The following is a 16,484-nucleotide window of genomic DNA, read 5'->3' as shown; positions in this document are numbered from 1 at the left end:
TCCTGACCATGACAAACAGGGATCCCACCAACACAGCCTATGCTTCGAAATGATGTGCGTTCATTGATTGGTGTAGTAGAAGGGAGATCCATGCCGTTTCTTTGTTGGCCAGACAGCTGACTTTTCGTCCATTGTTAGAACGAAATGGCTATAGGTCAGCCTTGTCACCCACCATTGGGATTCTCTGGGGATGAGGCTAGCCGGTTGTCCTACCATTAGGAGACTGTTTACCTAACAAGGGAACCAACCAATTATCAGTTGCATCGGCCGCTTCAAGCAGACTGTCCTTTGAGCCTCTCTGATCAGCACCACTCAAACTTTTGATGTGGAAAACAGTCTTCCTACTCAGGTAGGCGTCGGACTGAACTAGGGGTCCTGTCCTTCTCGGACGGGAGTGTCGCGTTTATAGACAATGAAGTCGTAATAAAGACACAAATCGGATTTCTCACCAGGAAGCAAATCCCAGGACGTGATCCACAACCGATCGTCATGACTGACAAGGAGGCAGCACCTGAATTTCTCTTGAACATTGAATGTTCTGCCGTTTGTGGTCAATGTCGACGATCTGGATGCACGAATGTAGTTCAGATATCTGATGAAGATAGCGACGATGATAAGCAATTACATTAATCAAACAATAAACTTTTGAAAAGAATTATAACTATTTAATACAGTTTGTTAAATCAAAAATATAGTTTATAGAGTTGAAAATTTACGTTTAAATGGTCTATTATGTATGCAGATGAAGCATCCGTCTACTCAGGAAACCATTTAAACATCTTTTCTGTACTGTACGATTCTGTTTAAAATTGTATTCTAGCATCTTAAACTTATTACTTATGCCACATAGAAGAGAAGCCGGCAGAGACGTTACATTAAATAATTATATTATCGTGGCCATATTAGATTTATGCTAATTTTCATCTACCCAATCAACACATGTGGCACTCTCATACCTTCACCGACTCAAAACAGTACCATAGCATCATGAATTTTTAAAATACCTCATCTAGAATTAAAGATATGTCCAAATAGTTATATTTCTATGTTGTAAAAATGTGCAAAACAGCCATTTTGAATATATGTAAATTAGGTATATTTCGGAAGCCTAGATTTTCCTGGACTTTTAGTATGTCACTCTAGATACCTTTTCGAAAAGCACTGTGAAGAAATTATTTCTGTTGCAATTTGTGACGGGTTGGCTCCCCTTTTTTGCTAGAATGACTGGACTATAGAGTGACTGTACTATGAGATTGTCGTAGAGGTTTACATTCTCAAAGTGCATTTTAATTGTATTATACTTTATATATATATTATCTATAAATATTGATTTTCTGCTAAGCGCCATTGAAACGAAACAGCATATTGGTTTCATGACCAAACTCTGAGCGATATTAGTGATGGTATGTGAGATACCAAACAAGTAACAATAAGAATCAGGTGTGGTCAATCAATCGGAATCTTGAGTAAAAGATTTAAGGTGTTTTGGGTTTATGCATCGTGTGTAAATAAAATTATAACAATAAAGATGCGACACATAATTATGTATTGCAGTTCGCAAAACTCCACAACTATCACACCCTACACTATCATATTTGGATATTCCCTAACTATATCAGTTTGTGAATTGCATACATCTACAATTCGATAGTTAACATGTCTGAAATAAATAAATATGCATGCTATTTCTATGCCCTTGAAAACATATTCATATATTGCACATAGTTTGTATTGCTGCTAAAACAAATCGTTTTAGGCAAATAAGCCTTTGTTTTGCCAGATAGATTTGAAAGCAAAATAAACAGGGGTTCTACTAAACAAGTGTTCAATTTATTATTTACAGTTGGTTTTATTTTCACTGATAAAATTAAATCCTCCAAAATTAAATCAACATGAACATGTATTTTAGTTGGATCTCATTGTTTTACTGACAAATTTACACCTAGTGAATTCGCCAAAAAAACTAAAAAAAATGTAAATGTGAAATGAATACTAGATTAATATTTACAATATAATCGCTTGTAAATTTCTACCACTACTACATATTCGGGCAAGACAAGCAAACTAGCTCAACTAAAGGTTACTAGATATGTTGCACAGAATACAGCAAAATATCAGAAAAGATATTTTCTACATAATAAACAAAAACAGATATTTTCCAGCTAGTACATTATAATAGACTATTCTACACATTATCTACACATGACAGAGTGTTATGGATAAGATTTTAAGCCTTACATACATGAGTTTAAACGGTTGAAACTTAAATACTGTGTACGATTTGACCAAGAGATATGAATCCTGCTGACTAGTTGTTCAACCCGAATGATGAGTATAACATCATGTATGATAATGAGCAGGAAGGTGCCAAGCAGATTCTCGATTGGACAGTTCCCTCGAACAATTAAAGTTGTACAGGAGCCTGTAATTGCAACAGAAGAAAGTGAAACTATGTTGGCAAAGTTTTAATTTTGTGGAAGCAGATATGTTCTTCAACTATTAATCAACTGTCAATTAGCCCACTAAGTGCCACAGTCAACTTTTATCAACATTCACAAAATAATTTCCCAATTTTTTATCAAGAAATTTAGCTAATAAAAACAGATATTCATTTGGCCAAAAATCGTTATAAATGTCAAGTTTTTATAAAATAATTAAGGATATCAAAGCTAAAAAATGAAATATGGACGAAGTATAAATATAAACAAATATAAATAAATGTCATAATGTGGACAGAAACGAAATTACGATAAAGCAAAAATGTGCACATGCGTATAAGACAATTTCAATGTTTCATAGAACAAATCTAAAACTACTAATCACGTTTCTTACAACGAGATAGATGTACTTGTTAAACCAATCACTTTTCAGATTGTATACTGCTGGTCCAGAATTTGTCAACATATAGATAAATTGTCTTGTTCAAAGTAGTTGTGTATGTAATAATATTAGCATGCATTGTCGTGAGATGCAACTAACAATACGTCACTCTACATATGTTCTTCTAGACTGAAAGATAGTTATTCATTAAATAGATATATACTCACATGTTTAAAGGGTCTATTCTGCAGACGTTTATATAAAATAATTCCTACAACATTACCAGCTAACGAAATGGCAAAAAGAACACCCAGGATTACAACGATGGCGTTATTTCCTGCTCCACTATCCGAATCTACAGCTATAACAAAACAGTAACAATTATTAGTAATTGGGAAAAAACATTTAAATAATTAATTATACCATTTCTTGCATGTGGAGTCAATATCTTATGTCTAAGGGTTACTGTAAATTAAATATTAACTATACAAGCATTTTTTTCTGACCTTTCAAAATGGTAGTTCAATACCTATATTTAAAATTACCACCAAAATAAAAATAGTGCTACGAGGAGCTCGTATGTACTTTGTTCTGCACAGTTTAAGATTTTGAAGTTCTTGAAGTGCCTATCCATTGCTACTTGAGGGATATGGCCAAATTGGTATAATAGTGTATTTGAAGAACTTACATTCAACAACCGAAACTTGTATTGGTTTGCTTTGTCTCTCACCATCAGGTCCAACTAGAGCCACTTGCTTCGATTTGCATTTGACATCTATTCTCAAGTTTTCTTCTAGTTTTCCATCCCCGGCAGCTGTGAACGTCACTATAAGTGTGCTCTTGCTTTTATATCGACCATTTGTCTCCTTTGACTGCCTTACTACCTCAACGTTGTAATTTACGCTTGGTGAAATGTCATCAACGGTACCGGACTCAAAGTCATAGTCCAGCTCGCCTTCTATTGTTGATCGTACATCAGACGATATGTTATACGTCCACGTTAGGGATGCTTCTGGGGCGACATCATCAACAACACATGTCCTGTTAACTATTATGCTTTCACACGATTTGGGCATTTCTAGTGTAATTACAGTCTCCTCATGGTCAATCGACACTTCAGAAGGTAGAACTACAACAGATGGAAGAAATACCTTGAGACCTGATTTGTTTGATACTAGTCTCTCAAAGATTGGAATAGTCTTGGTGAATCACCCGATTATGGCAATTTTTGACACCAACTGTAGCAGTAAAAATGTAACGTTTGAAGATTTTTCCTCAATATAAATATATCCTGAAATAATGCGCGTCCCTGATTTGAAATCATGTGGTTTTCCACATTAACGGGTGATTATGCAGAAGAACACAAGAAATAGTGTGTGAAAAAACCAACACTATATACAGGTGACTTATGTTATATAATGTTCTCCTTGCACAGTGCGAAATATGTAGTATATTACTATAATCCATTGAACGTTTTTTTTTTCTTTGACTTTAAATAATATGTGCAAAGTCACGCCACTCCAACGCACCACACTACAGCACACTGCGCCGTACTATGCCACGCCACCCTAACCAACCTGTGTTTACAATATACAATAACAGCGTCTTGTATACACATTCAGTGCACTGGAAACACACTTCATGTTTATTGGAGGCATATTATAAACTATGCAAGCTACTAATATCTAAGAAAAAATGGGCAAGATATACTTGACTCTCTATATAGTCCGGCTTCTGGGACAAACATGCTTTATTTCAATATTATTTTTTGCATATGTTTAATAAAATACACAGAAATCAAAAACAAATAAATAGCATATACAGACTATTTACTTACCCCACACACCCAAATTCGCCTTAAGATATTGCGGGTCTAGATTCAATACAGAGCACCAGTATTCGCCTTGGTCTTCCAGCTTCACATCAGTCAATACTAAATAATACGTGTTGATGGTCTACAAAATATTAATTATATGGTGTTTTGATGAGTTCAAATGACGCGTGTTGTCGCTCTATAAACATACGCCGTTTGATTATTTTATGTAAATACAATTACAATTAGCGTAAGTTGATGCCATTTTTTGACATAGAAGTATATGCCGTCAGCAGATTTCATCTAAACGGTAGTTTAAAGCGAGTTGTAGACCCTGTGAGAACCTAATCAAATTACAGTATAACTCTTCGTGCAACTGTTCGTCATTAATAACTTAAAGATGGACATATAGATTCCGGGAAGTGACTCTCTTGGGTCGTGGTTGATATATGTTTGAATGAATCATATACTATTAGTGTCAACGAAAGTGTCAGTGATTAGTTCAATAAGAATTTATTATGTGATTGTAATCCTAGAGGGCGGTAGCATAATGAATCTTAATACTCCGACGTACGTTATATTGTAGAAATAAAGCTCGGAGATCCTTAGACCCTGGCCGTTCCTCATGTGCATAATACTAGTATTTAGTGTATAGGTCTGAAACAAGAATACTGGAGAATTCCTATCTTCAGAGAACAAATTTGGTTACACAGTCCACGCTGTAAATTTCCAGATTTAACCGTCCATGCACTGATGTTAATTTCTATAACTGTGCGTGGCGTGGAGAATTCGTGAGCCAGATATCATTATATCAAAACAAAAAACATCTAACGCAAGAATGCTAAGTCTTTAAATCTATAGTGCGGGTAGAGCAATGACATAAAATATATCGTCAATACCTGGAAATATATAGCTTGAGTCAGTAAATCATTTATTTAAGAACATGAAATACAGATGTCTGAAGCTGGAAATTTACAACTTGAGATATGCAAAGTGTTGCGATAGCCATGGTTATAAATGATAGTAATAACCGCTAATCTTTAATATCGAACAGTTTTTGTTTCGTATCTTTTGTCCGTATTTTCTGGAAAAGGACTCATTTTTGTCCAAAACAGTCTCCGTTTATTAGTTTCTTTGTTATCGACAATACCAGTTTATTAGAAACGGACTGTGTTCCAGGACGATTTTTTTTCTCCCATAATCCCCCTTCCATTTAAAAATAGGAAATTTGTTGAGCACTGGTACCCCGGAATAGAACTAGCGATTTCCAGATTGACGAGAAGTGTGAAGTGTGCTAGCTAAGTAGGTGATGTGTGGTTGAATGCAATATGTAGTACTATGATACGCCCTTCTATACAAAATGAGTTACGTAACACGCGTGCGGTATAACAACACACAACCCGAAATTTAGGACAATTAGGAAAAGCTGTTTTCTAAGATGCTGAATTGTTCGAGTTACGAACACCGAGTTACGAACACCGAGTTACGAACACCGAGTTACAAACATTGAGTTACGAACACCGAGTTACGAACACCGAGTTACGAACACCGAGTTACAAACATTGAGTTACGAACACCGAGTTACGAACACCGAGTTACGAACACCGAGTTACGAACACCGAGTTACGAATGAAGCCCAAAAGTTGAAACAAGCAGGCTTATCGCTAATCAAAAATGAAAGATGCTATGTGGATGTTTGAACAATAACAAAAATCTACGTTACCGTAACTCGAACTTTGATTAACTGTTAATTAAATATCGAATTACCAACTCAAAGTTTGAATAACTTTTGATTAAAGTTCGAGTTCCAAAATAAAGGTAAACAAAAGGTAAACAAAACGAAAACACATGTTGGTCGTAAATCGAAGTTTGCTTAACTGTTATTCAAAGTTCGAGTTACTGAATGTGAACGTTCAACAAAAACCAAAATGTATATTGCCCGTAACTCGAATTTCTGTTAACTGTTAACTGAACATCGAGTAACAATTTGGGCGTGATTTCACAAAAGGGCGCGTGGTTTCAAAAATATGGGCGCGGTCATTTCTGTAACTCAACGTATTCGTAACTCGAGGTCCGTAACTCGAACAATTCAGCATCTTTAGTTTTCTACTCGGTCTATACATTCATAAAAATCAGTGTGGACATTTTATTGCGTTAATTACTGTTTATTTGAATGTCAAATAATCTGTTCGTGCTTATACTATACACACGTATGACGATGCTTAGACAACTATTTTTTGAATGTGAAGGGTATTCGACCCGGTGATTGTATTATTTGCTGAGTAGAAACATGGCTTCTGGAAATATGTTAAGCTAGTTTATCTGCAATGAGTATGCAAACACGATTACTAGCAACGGTTACTAACCATGTTTGTGAAAACAGTGGCACGTCGTTTGGTAGATAGCTGGTCGAGTCGCGTCGTGTTATATGATGATTTACATTACGTATCTCCGCTGACCAAATGAACGGAAAACATATGACGTGGTATATCTTTTTTAATGTGTTTGCGTTGTAAATTCATCAGGTTTATTACAGTAAAACATTCTTAGCAAACTTATCAATCACGTTTTATGATTTTTTAATGGCGTCGAGATACAAAATTTAGTAATCAAACATATGTTGATAAAATTCATGTAAGTATCCCATACGAGTATCTCTAATTTATTCAGCTATGGTGGGTGTGAAATGGCTGTCGAAATTCCAAAGATATTCAACAATACACAGATTAAAAAGCAGTTAACAGAAAAACATTACCGTACTCACATTATCAATAAGATATTCACAGTTATCAAGATCACAACCATCACGCTTAGTGGCTATAACAATTGGAACTGTTTCGCCGGGTAATCTCCTCTCCCATCTCGGTTCAAGTCCTTCAGCTACCTCGCCATCAAGTTGACATTCTAGTGTAACATTATCACCTTCATGTTTCTGGACATCAGAGGGACCGTGATTCCACGTTTGCATAAATACTGTATATAATTTAATAAAGTAAAATTTGGTTATAAATTCTGCTTATATTTTAAAATTATGCATTAACTAACACTGACCCTAAGAACTTGGTATGGCATAATATTCTTTGAACTTGTTCTTCGTTGTGTCAGCAAAAAAGTCACAAATTAGACTAAGGTACTTCATCATAATTTAGTGTTATATAATTTAAATAAGTTAACATTTCCCTATACGTTCTCAAAAGAATACGCGATAATGAAATGCACATGCATGAAAATAATCCTATACCGACGTTACGATTATAATGCGTGTTGTATGTTCTTGGAACATTCGCCTAAAAAAGAACTGATAAAGAACACGTACTGAATTCGGCGCAGAAATGTCCATAGTGAACTATTCCATTTGGCAATACGAATGCTGAATTTGTACAGTGCCAATAGTGGTTGATGAATAGGTTAGGTCAATGGGTCACTAACTCGTACTGTTTCACGACGAAAATCAATCAAAAGTTGTAAGTATAGCTGTTATTGTTTTTTTCGAAGTTATATGCATTCTACTATAATTTACTTTACACATGTATATTATGTTTATATTCTATGTTCGTCGTCGAAATACGTTGGTAAAGTGAATATTCCGCTCAGCTGGAGATGTACACTCCCAGGGGGTCACTCAATATTAAAACCTTACACCATGTGCGTTCTTGCTAAAAAAAAAAATAATAGACCCCTTATTTCAGACATATATTGAGAACATCCTACCCCCTATTGCCAAGGATTCTTCTTTTTGCACTCAAGTGGAGCGTGATCAACTCAAACAAGTTACTGTGTATGCAACTCCTGTTGTCATTCGTTGTTTGATGAAGAAAGATGAGAACTATTGACATGGGTATGAATATGATCATTTATTTGATAGTATAAAACACAATACACACAATTTTGTCAGGATTCTTATTCCATCAGATACCATTACGCAATTTTATGTTCAGCTCCGAGTGACTTTGGCATGAATACAGGGTAGAAAACCCAGAAAAACGCAGGAGCTGAATGCGAATGAGGCCGAGGCGCGAAAGGAGTTTCGAAAGTGTGGATGACTCGGGGGGGGGGGTGACGAAACGAAACGAAACCGTATATACCTTTCCGTCGTGTATTTAACACCATGAAACATTTGTCGAAAATAACGGGATTTTTATTATGAATAAATAATTGCTTTATGAAGTTTTATACACGACTGGAAGGTAAAAATACTGCTCGTTTCGTCCGATAGTTGTGATTATTGTACCTGTAAGACCCTCGTTTCGCCGCGTAATTGAAGATTTCTGATTATCTTTAATTAGCGAAACGAACCGTTTACTAATTAAAATCCCCTTGTTTTCGGTAAATGTTTTAGGGTGTTAAATACACGACTGAAAGGTAAATATATTGATGGAGTTGTGAAAAGATTTCTTATTGATGTCATGAATTATAGAAGAGATTAATTGTGTAGATTAGATTTATTTCCTGTATTTACTTTAAGTTCAAAAATTTCTTTTTATTTATATAGTATGTGCTTTTTCCAATAATTGTACTGCAGCTCCTAATTACAAATAAATAAATAAAAATACTGCTCAAGTTTCGTCTCCGGCCGCGGCGGTGGTTTATTGCTTAAATATTATTTTCAGCAAAATTTTGTAAATATTGTGCGTATAAAACCCATTTTCACTGAATACAGTTTAATTTATATTACGTGTGTTATGGCGGGAATGTCCCGGTGGGAAAGTTCAGGTGGACATTTGCGGCCTGGTCGGGGCTATGGGTCCGCCAATTCGGGGCCTCGGGCGGTGTATGGTAGTGGTTGTTGCAAGAGGGGCCTACAGCGGGCGCAGCAGCCCTGTGAGTTTATTTCTGGGGGCCTATTGCAGACATTAGCAGTTTATAAGGGGCCTATTTGCTTCTCGCGCGGGCCCGCTTTCCCGCTAAATTTGGAACGCATATGGGGTAGTTACAGCATATATAGTGACCCCCCCCCCCCCCGGTGTACACTTCGGTAGTTGAGTGTCGACGGCAGTAAAATGTGACTGCCCAGCTTCCCTTGTATAAAATAATGTAATGGAAACGAAATGACATCATTCTTCATAGAAATGCACATACATTTATTATTTATATTTCAGAAAGCAAGAAATTAGCCACAATACACATTTTTTCATCGTGACGTCAGCGTAGCACAAAGAATTAAAATGAATACTAGTGCAGCTATTAAATAAAAAAAAACGGAAAATAAAAAATCATACATTAAAAGGAGAAATGTCTCGCACAACCACCCCCAATGGCGGCCAGACTTTGACAGCTATAATTAACTGTTTCAAGAGGCCCCGAGAAGCAGTGAACCATCACAAAGGAATTGCTGAATTAGCAGGCAGAAATTAAAAAGAAACCGTTCGCACGGTGCATTCTACGAAATCGATGTGAAAAATTGTGGAAAGGTACTGAGCAAAACTAAGACTTTACTACTACTACTACTACTACTACTACTACTACTAATAATAATAATAATAATAATAATAATAATAATAATAATAATCTGACAGTTATAAGCTATTACTCGTTGCAGCTTCAATGGTTTTCAAAAGGGGCGAGCGGCATGTTACAGTGTATTAGTTCGCATGTGTTTCGCTGGTGATAGTCCTAGATTCATGGAGTTGTCAGGTGGTCGATTTTCCTTTTAATCATAGGCTGCCCACTTAGACAACACCGTGGATCAAAGACTAGCATTGAACCACTCCTACCTGTTACTGATGTTAAGCTCACTAGGTACACGTATATTGTGATGATATTCGTCACCCACATGGCGCGTCGATTCTTGACATAGAATGCGATAATGGTGCTTTAGTTGAACCGCAGGTCAGTGACATGAGCAAACTGTATTAACGGCCATATTTGATATCGCAATGTACCATGGGATAACTGTAGTGCAATGACCGAGCTTCGCATTTTCACAATAATCTACACAGTTCGTGCAGAGTTTATGTCATTGTTAACCCCCCCCCCCCAACTTAACAGATATATAACATATCAATAATTTCAACATCGGTATATTTTTTTTATACATACCAAACCCATAGAAGCTTTGTCCCATAATAAGTGGAAATATATGTTTTGACTGCGGGGCATTCAGTGCTGCATCTTTTTGTCATGGAGATCTCGATTTATGAGTAATTCACAACTCGAGATTATTTTCTGCAACTACAATAAGTTAGGACGCCAATGGCCTTAGTAATGCAAATCAGGCTCTGAATGACAATGTCGCTTACGCCACCACACCTTTTCGATGTAGTCAGTCTATTGTTATCAATGAAGTATTTTTTATTGTTTTTTTTTAATTTATTTTATTGTTTGCATTCACGTAAGTGTACCAAATGTAACGACATTAAAGGCCTTCAACAGTCAGAAAAAATAAATAGGCTGCGAAAGCCAATAACAATATTATCGAATGACCATGTGACCGCTATTGCCTGGTTCATAACTGAAAAACAATAGTATGGAATATTGTATTACTAGTATTTGATACGCCAGGTACATTAACCATGTATTTACTCATTCCAGCTATGCAAAAATATTTGATATTGACCTGTAAAAGGTAGCCAAATCATTGTAGTTGTATATTTAATTGCACCTATATGAATAAATTCCCACCGTCCTACAAAATCGATGAAGGTCGATGCTACAATATTTTTTAAATACCCAAATGGGACCACTGTGTTTTACTTCAAGTGATGTCGTGATCAGCAAATATGTTCTACATTGTTTGCAATTTCATATTCAATTGTACCGATACTATCTTACGCGCGTATATTCGTCTTCAAAGTTAATTCTGTTTATAATAAATAACACTTATTTTACAGAAAGTCGAATGCATAATATTCGATTCACTTCCGTCTAAATGATACTCGTTTTTGTGTGTGAATGATATAGTCATATATAGGCATTAAACGCAGTTTATTGCATTGATTGGATTTTATGCATAAAACACGTAACTCATCATTCTATGGATAGAAATACTAGTGTCTGCACCACCACGGTAAAGATAAAATAGTTTGTCATTGTTATGTAAGCACCGAATATAAAAACCATTAATTGGCATGCAAACTGATGAATGGTTTTATATTCTGTTCTCGATATTTATATGTCACGTGTAGCTAAATTCATGTATAATTTCTGGTATTATTCGAAATAACATATATATTGTTTCCCACGCTATGTGTTCGAAAATATATCCATACTGCTTATCTAAATACCCCCACCTTATCTGTAGCCTCAGTATATAGTCGTCGTCATATAGTATCCAAGGGTCATGACTTAGCCCACTGTTATTATTATATATTGTGTGTGTTGATGATTTACTGAAGTGATGTGTGGTCAAATGTTACAGTATATCTTTGATGTTGATACAAAACTGTGTCAAGTTGTCCGTGATGCACACTTGGCACCCTTGATGGTTTGTTATAGAAGTGGTTGATGGCTAATAAGTCACCCTAATAAGTCACCCTAATAAGTCACCCTAATAAGTCACTGACAAGTCATGCATATTAGGAACAAGAGTCATGTTTCCGAGTACTAAATTGATGGGAAATAGTTGGTTACTGAGGTGGAGAAAGAACTTGGAGTTGGACACTCACTAACCTGTAATAGTGAGGCGAAGGGGGAGCGGTGGATCTTGGGGAATTTCGTATTTTTTGAACCGTCGTCGTCACCAACTGGGGTGGGGGGTGCTCTGGCAATAATGCAGGAATGGCACACGAACATATGATTTAATGTAAATAGAGATGCTGATTAACTGGAAGTACATAAAACAGTTGTCATCACTATTATTAAAGACCTACATGAACTCATTTCAAAACGACGAACTTTGGACTTCGTAATCGTAGTGAATGAGTAGTGAAATAAAAGGGTTATCCAACCATTAACCGTCAAACGTGCTTTTTGTCAGGTATCAGTGATTTAATATGGCTAGTGAAAATATATAGTCGACTCATTTAAATGCATATTATTGATTGTTGGTTACAATTTGGGCGTATTTCTACTATCGGTGAGATATTTATGTTTTCAGCTTGTAATTGTGATGATGGAGTGCATTGAATCGACGACTGTATGTTGAATACCAGTTTTAAGGAAGTACAGCTGCTGGTACCAGGCATTACGTACCTTGTGCACGTAGACAAGAAAACAAATATCACGACCTTTACAAAGACATAATCTGTAATCCATTACTTGTATCCCACCCTACTCTACGCTGTGGTATAACTTATTAGTCTGCTTTAAATACGGTGGTTACATGTAGTCTGGGACCATAACAAGGTGTTGAAAGTCCGAGTCCACTGAAAGAATAAGCCGCACTACAGTGCCAATATATTGTGACATGAATACGAGAGATACCTGTGCGAGGCTACTCCGTATACATGAGCTGAGAGCTTATCTTCAATACCGGTCTAATAGGTACACGTCTCCGGAAGTATGCTTAAGTCATGAGTCTTTACTTCTATTCAGATCTTCTTTTATCAGAGTTAGCAATACCATGGGCTGAAAGATAACAAATTGCACTAGTCCCATGACCAATGCACTTATATAGTTCTATATGTTCCTGTGTTCCTTGGTTTAACATCATATGCTGATATGTTCCCAGTTTGGTCAAATAGCTGTCATATTAATACTCAACACCTGTCTGTGTGTACTTGTCTAGCAATTATACCACACAATACATTAATGATGCATATTCGGATAACAATAGTATTTTCACCCTTTTTTAAAGGAATGAGACAGTGTTTTTTTTAAATTTATTTCCAGGAAAATTAAATTTGCATAGCTTACCTAATTCTTTAACAATAGCGACATTACACGTACTGTTGGATGAGTCATGAGTACACGTACAATCACACTCCATACGTCATTGCCGTCCTAAGTGAACCATATGATCGGTGTAGCAATAGAATACTGTGACATTATTTAGGAACATAAGGCAAATGTGTGTAAAATGTTCCAATGAATACAAATATTGTCATGTATTATCGAGATCCTTAACACTCCCTAATTACTATTAAAATATGTTTTTATTTATTTCATTTTGTTATCACAAAAGTCATAAATTGTCAAGAATTACTTATTATGATGAATACTGTTTTTTTTTTTTTGTTTTTTTTTTTTGTTTTTTTTGCTGCTGTTGTTGTTGTGTGATAGGTATTGTTGATGTTTCGAAACCTTTCACTTAGGTAACCGAGATTCGATTGTTCTCCACGTTGGACTCACAAAAACACACAGAAGCTCAATTCGTGTCACCTTCGATTCTTCGACTGACTTGAGCTCTCCTCTGGAGACAGCTTCAAATCACTGTATTAACTTGTCAACCATTAGCCAATTACAATAGAGTATAAGAGACTTTCAGGCGTTGCCTCTAAACAAACAGCTAATCACACGAAAGTTTTACACATCATAATACAATTTATTAATCGTCACTATATTAGGAAAACCACTATCATAGTGTCAACGTCAGTTTATATTTATAGGCGCTAATGGTCTTGCAATAACATTCCACAGTTGACATTAATATACATCATTAGTTCTGGACTACGACCAAGGTACCGCATAAGCTTGAAATCGCAAGCTCATAAGAATGTGTCGACTGATCTCAAACAGTCCTGTCATCTGGCCTCATCATTTAACCTTTATCAGTAGATGTCATGGCAACCACCATTAAGCCGAAATATAAATCAAGATAGTTGTTGTTGCTGCTGTTGTTGTTGTTGTTGTTGTTGTTGTTGTTGTTGTTGTTGTTGTTGTTGTTGAATTGTTGAATTATTTATTCATTTTAGTGACACAACTTCTTCAGAAGATGAATGTCTTATTATCTGCATGTATTTATTTGTTGCTTTAGAATGGCGTTGGTAAATATATTATTTGTGATCGTCATACGGATTGAGAAAACGACGTTGCAACCATTTACGACTTTATAACATAATGCATATTTATAACATAATAACATACTCAGAACAACAATCCATGACCAATTGCGACCATCGCATTTTGATCGAGAATAATCACTATATCATATCACATAGCACACCCTTTTACACTCTGGGTTTTATCAATGTCTTATTGATTATTTTGTAAACGCTCCCGAATAATGTTAATAATTATTTGGTTGCGTGGACGTATTTAGCTGAGCAGTTTGAATGTGAAGCACGAATATATTACGTACCATGAGACGCGCTTTTCTTTGCTGACCGTTTTGATTTTCACGTCGCACAGATACGCGCATCTATATTTATTCTATCAGGGATTGACCATTGAAACTCGGGGTATATTTTTGTATAAATAATGCCGCGAAAATGTCATTAAACAAAAGTTCGGTCTTTCAATTCAAACGTTCAGTTATTTCGTTTGAAAGCACTGACTTCCACGTCTTATTGAACTAGGCGACATAGCCATGTGTACGTGGGAGGGGTTGTTGTTTCAAAATTGACCTCCACTGCAAAATCTCACAGGTTATTCTCGTGATTTTGCAACGCATGGTGCGGAGGCAAGATATGCGCTCTGGGCTCGGGGGGGGGGCAGTTGTATTATTTATATACAGGTAAGCGAGGCAACAGGTTTTTATAAAATAAAAAATGCCCGGGCCAGATTTCTCAAAATCTCGCCCCTCCAAACCTACTTTCAAGAAAAACCCACTTTTTATAGTGCTTTGATTCCTAAAACCTTCAAAAAGAGAACCTTTGACCCATGGAAATGTCTATTTCAAAACATAAATGACAGACCGCTTGGGCGCCTCGCATTTACGATTGTATATTTTTATCCAATGTCTGGGATATAAAATATGGAATGCTTAGGAAAGAAGGAATATTCTTGAATATATGGCGTTGCGTCGATCTTTATGCGATGGCCGCGATTGGGCACGGATGACCAACATCGTTAAATGACAACGTTTTATCGTGGTGGCACCATACCACTATTGTATGTACAATCGGCTATGAATAGATATTAAATTCCACGAAAATATGTAAATGACATTGCAAAACATTGAACCACAGATTACCATAATAATTGGTTTGACCTTTGTGCAACAAAGAAAGTTCTTTTTTTTTGTTCGGATAAATTAAATGGTCGACCTTGCATAAGTATTTTTGGGCTTTATATTATGCTTTTAACATATTAATAAATTGTCTACGTACTTAATAAAGACCCCCCAGCTATGCATGTTTGACATTTTCTCACTGATCGCAACTTGTTTACTCTCTATCTGCGTGATGTTACATATTATGCAACATTCTACATTCAGGTGGAATCGTCTGTTTTTAGTATATGCGACGTATTAGCTCATCAAGCAATGGCAGGCCATGGGAATTTCCACCTTTACAAAAATCAATGCCTTGATATATTTAAATAATTCCATGGTACGTGTTTGTTGGGAGATCAATATTTTACCACAATATCTATATACATGTATTGAGAACGGAGAATATACAGTTTTCAGATGCTTAACTTTTACGCCTATTTTATCCGCTTTTATTCCAATATCGTAAGATAGTAACTTAGATTTTGTACTCGCTTATAAATACTCCTTGCCCATCTAAGGCATAATTCTATAACATTCTAATACATTAAAAACATTGTGTGTAGCAGCAATAAACTTTCGTTTTGCTTTAATGTTAGGGACAAGAATATGATGGGTCTGTTTTCTGTCAAATGTAACGCATATTATATATATACTTTGGCTTCTCGTCATTCCGTAGTTTGATCATTTCTGAGAAATTATAATTCATTTTACAGTTGTTTATTTTTATAGCAGTCACCTGACAAAGCACGACAAGCCCAAACTGTGTTACGTCTAATGTGATTTACAAGTTTATAATACAACCACAACTCCTAGGTTGTT

The 16,484-nt window shown here is 35.9% G+C and overlaps 1 protein-coding gene across 1 annotated transcript; it reads right to left on the bottom strand.

Annotated features, from left to right (window-relative positions):
- Positions 1-1,824: 1,824 nt before the first annotated feature.
- LOC100376469 (uncharacterized) lies at positions 1,825-10,491 on the bottom strand. The gene is made up of 6 exons (XM_002734529.3): positions 10,348-10,491; positions 7,398-7,606; positions 4,658-4,775; positions 3,509-3,949; positions 3,048-3,181; positions 1,825-2,422 (listed from the first exon to the last, which is right to left on the bottom strand). Exons 1-6 carry the CDS (start codon positions 10,406-10,408, stop codon positions 2,405-2,407), a joined length of 981 nt encoding a protein of 326 aa, XP_002734575.1. The 5' UTR covers positions 10,409-10,491; the 3' UTR covers positions 1,825-2,404.
- Between the last annotated feature and the right edge of the window lie 5,993 nt (positions 10,492-16,484).

Source organism: Saccoglossus kowalevskii, chromosome 13 (assembly GCF_978046115.1).
Source record: "Saccoglossus kowalevskii chromosome 13, keSacKowa6.1, whole genome shotgun sequence".
Taxonomy (NCBI): domain Eukaryota; kingdom Metazoa; phylum Hemichordata; class Enteropneusta; family Harrimaniidae; genus Saccoglossus; species Saccoglossus kowalevskii.
This window is presented reverse-complemented; position numbering and strand designations above follow the sequence as displayed.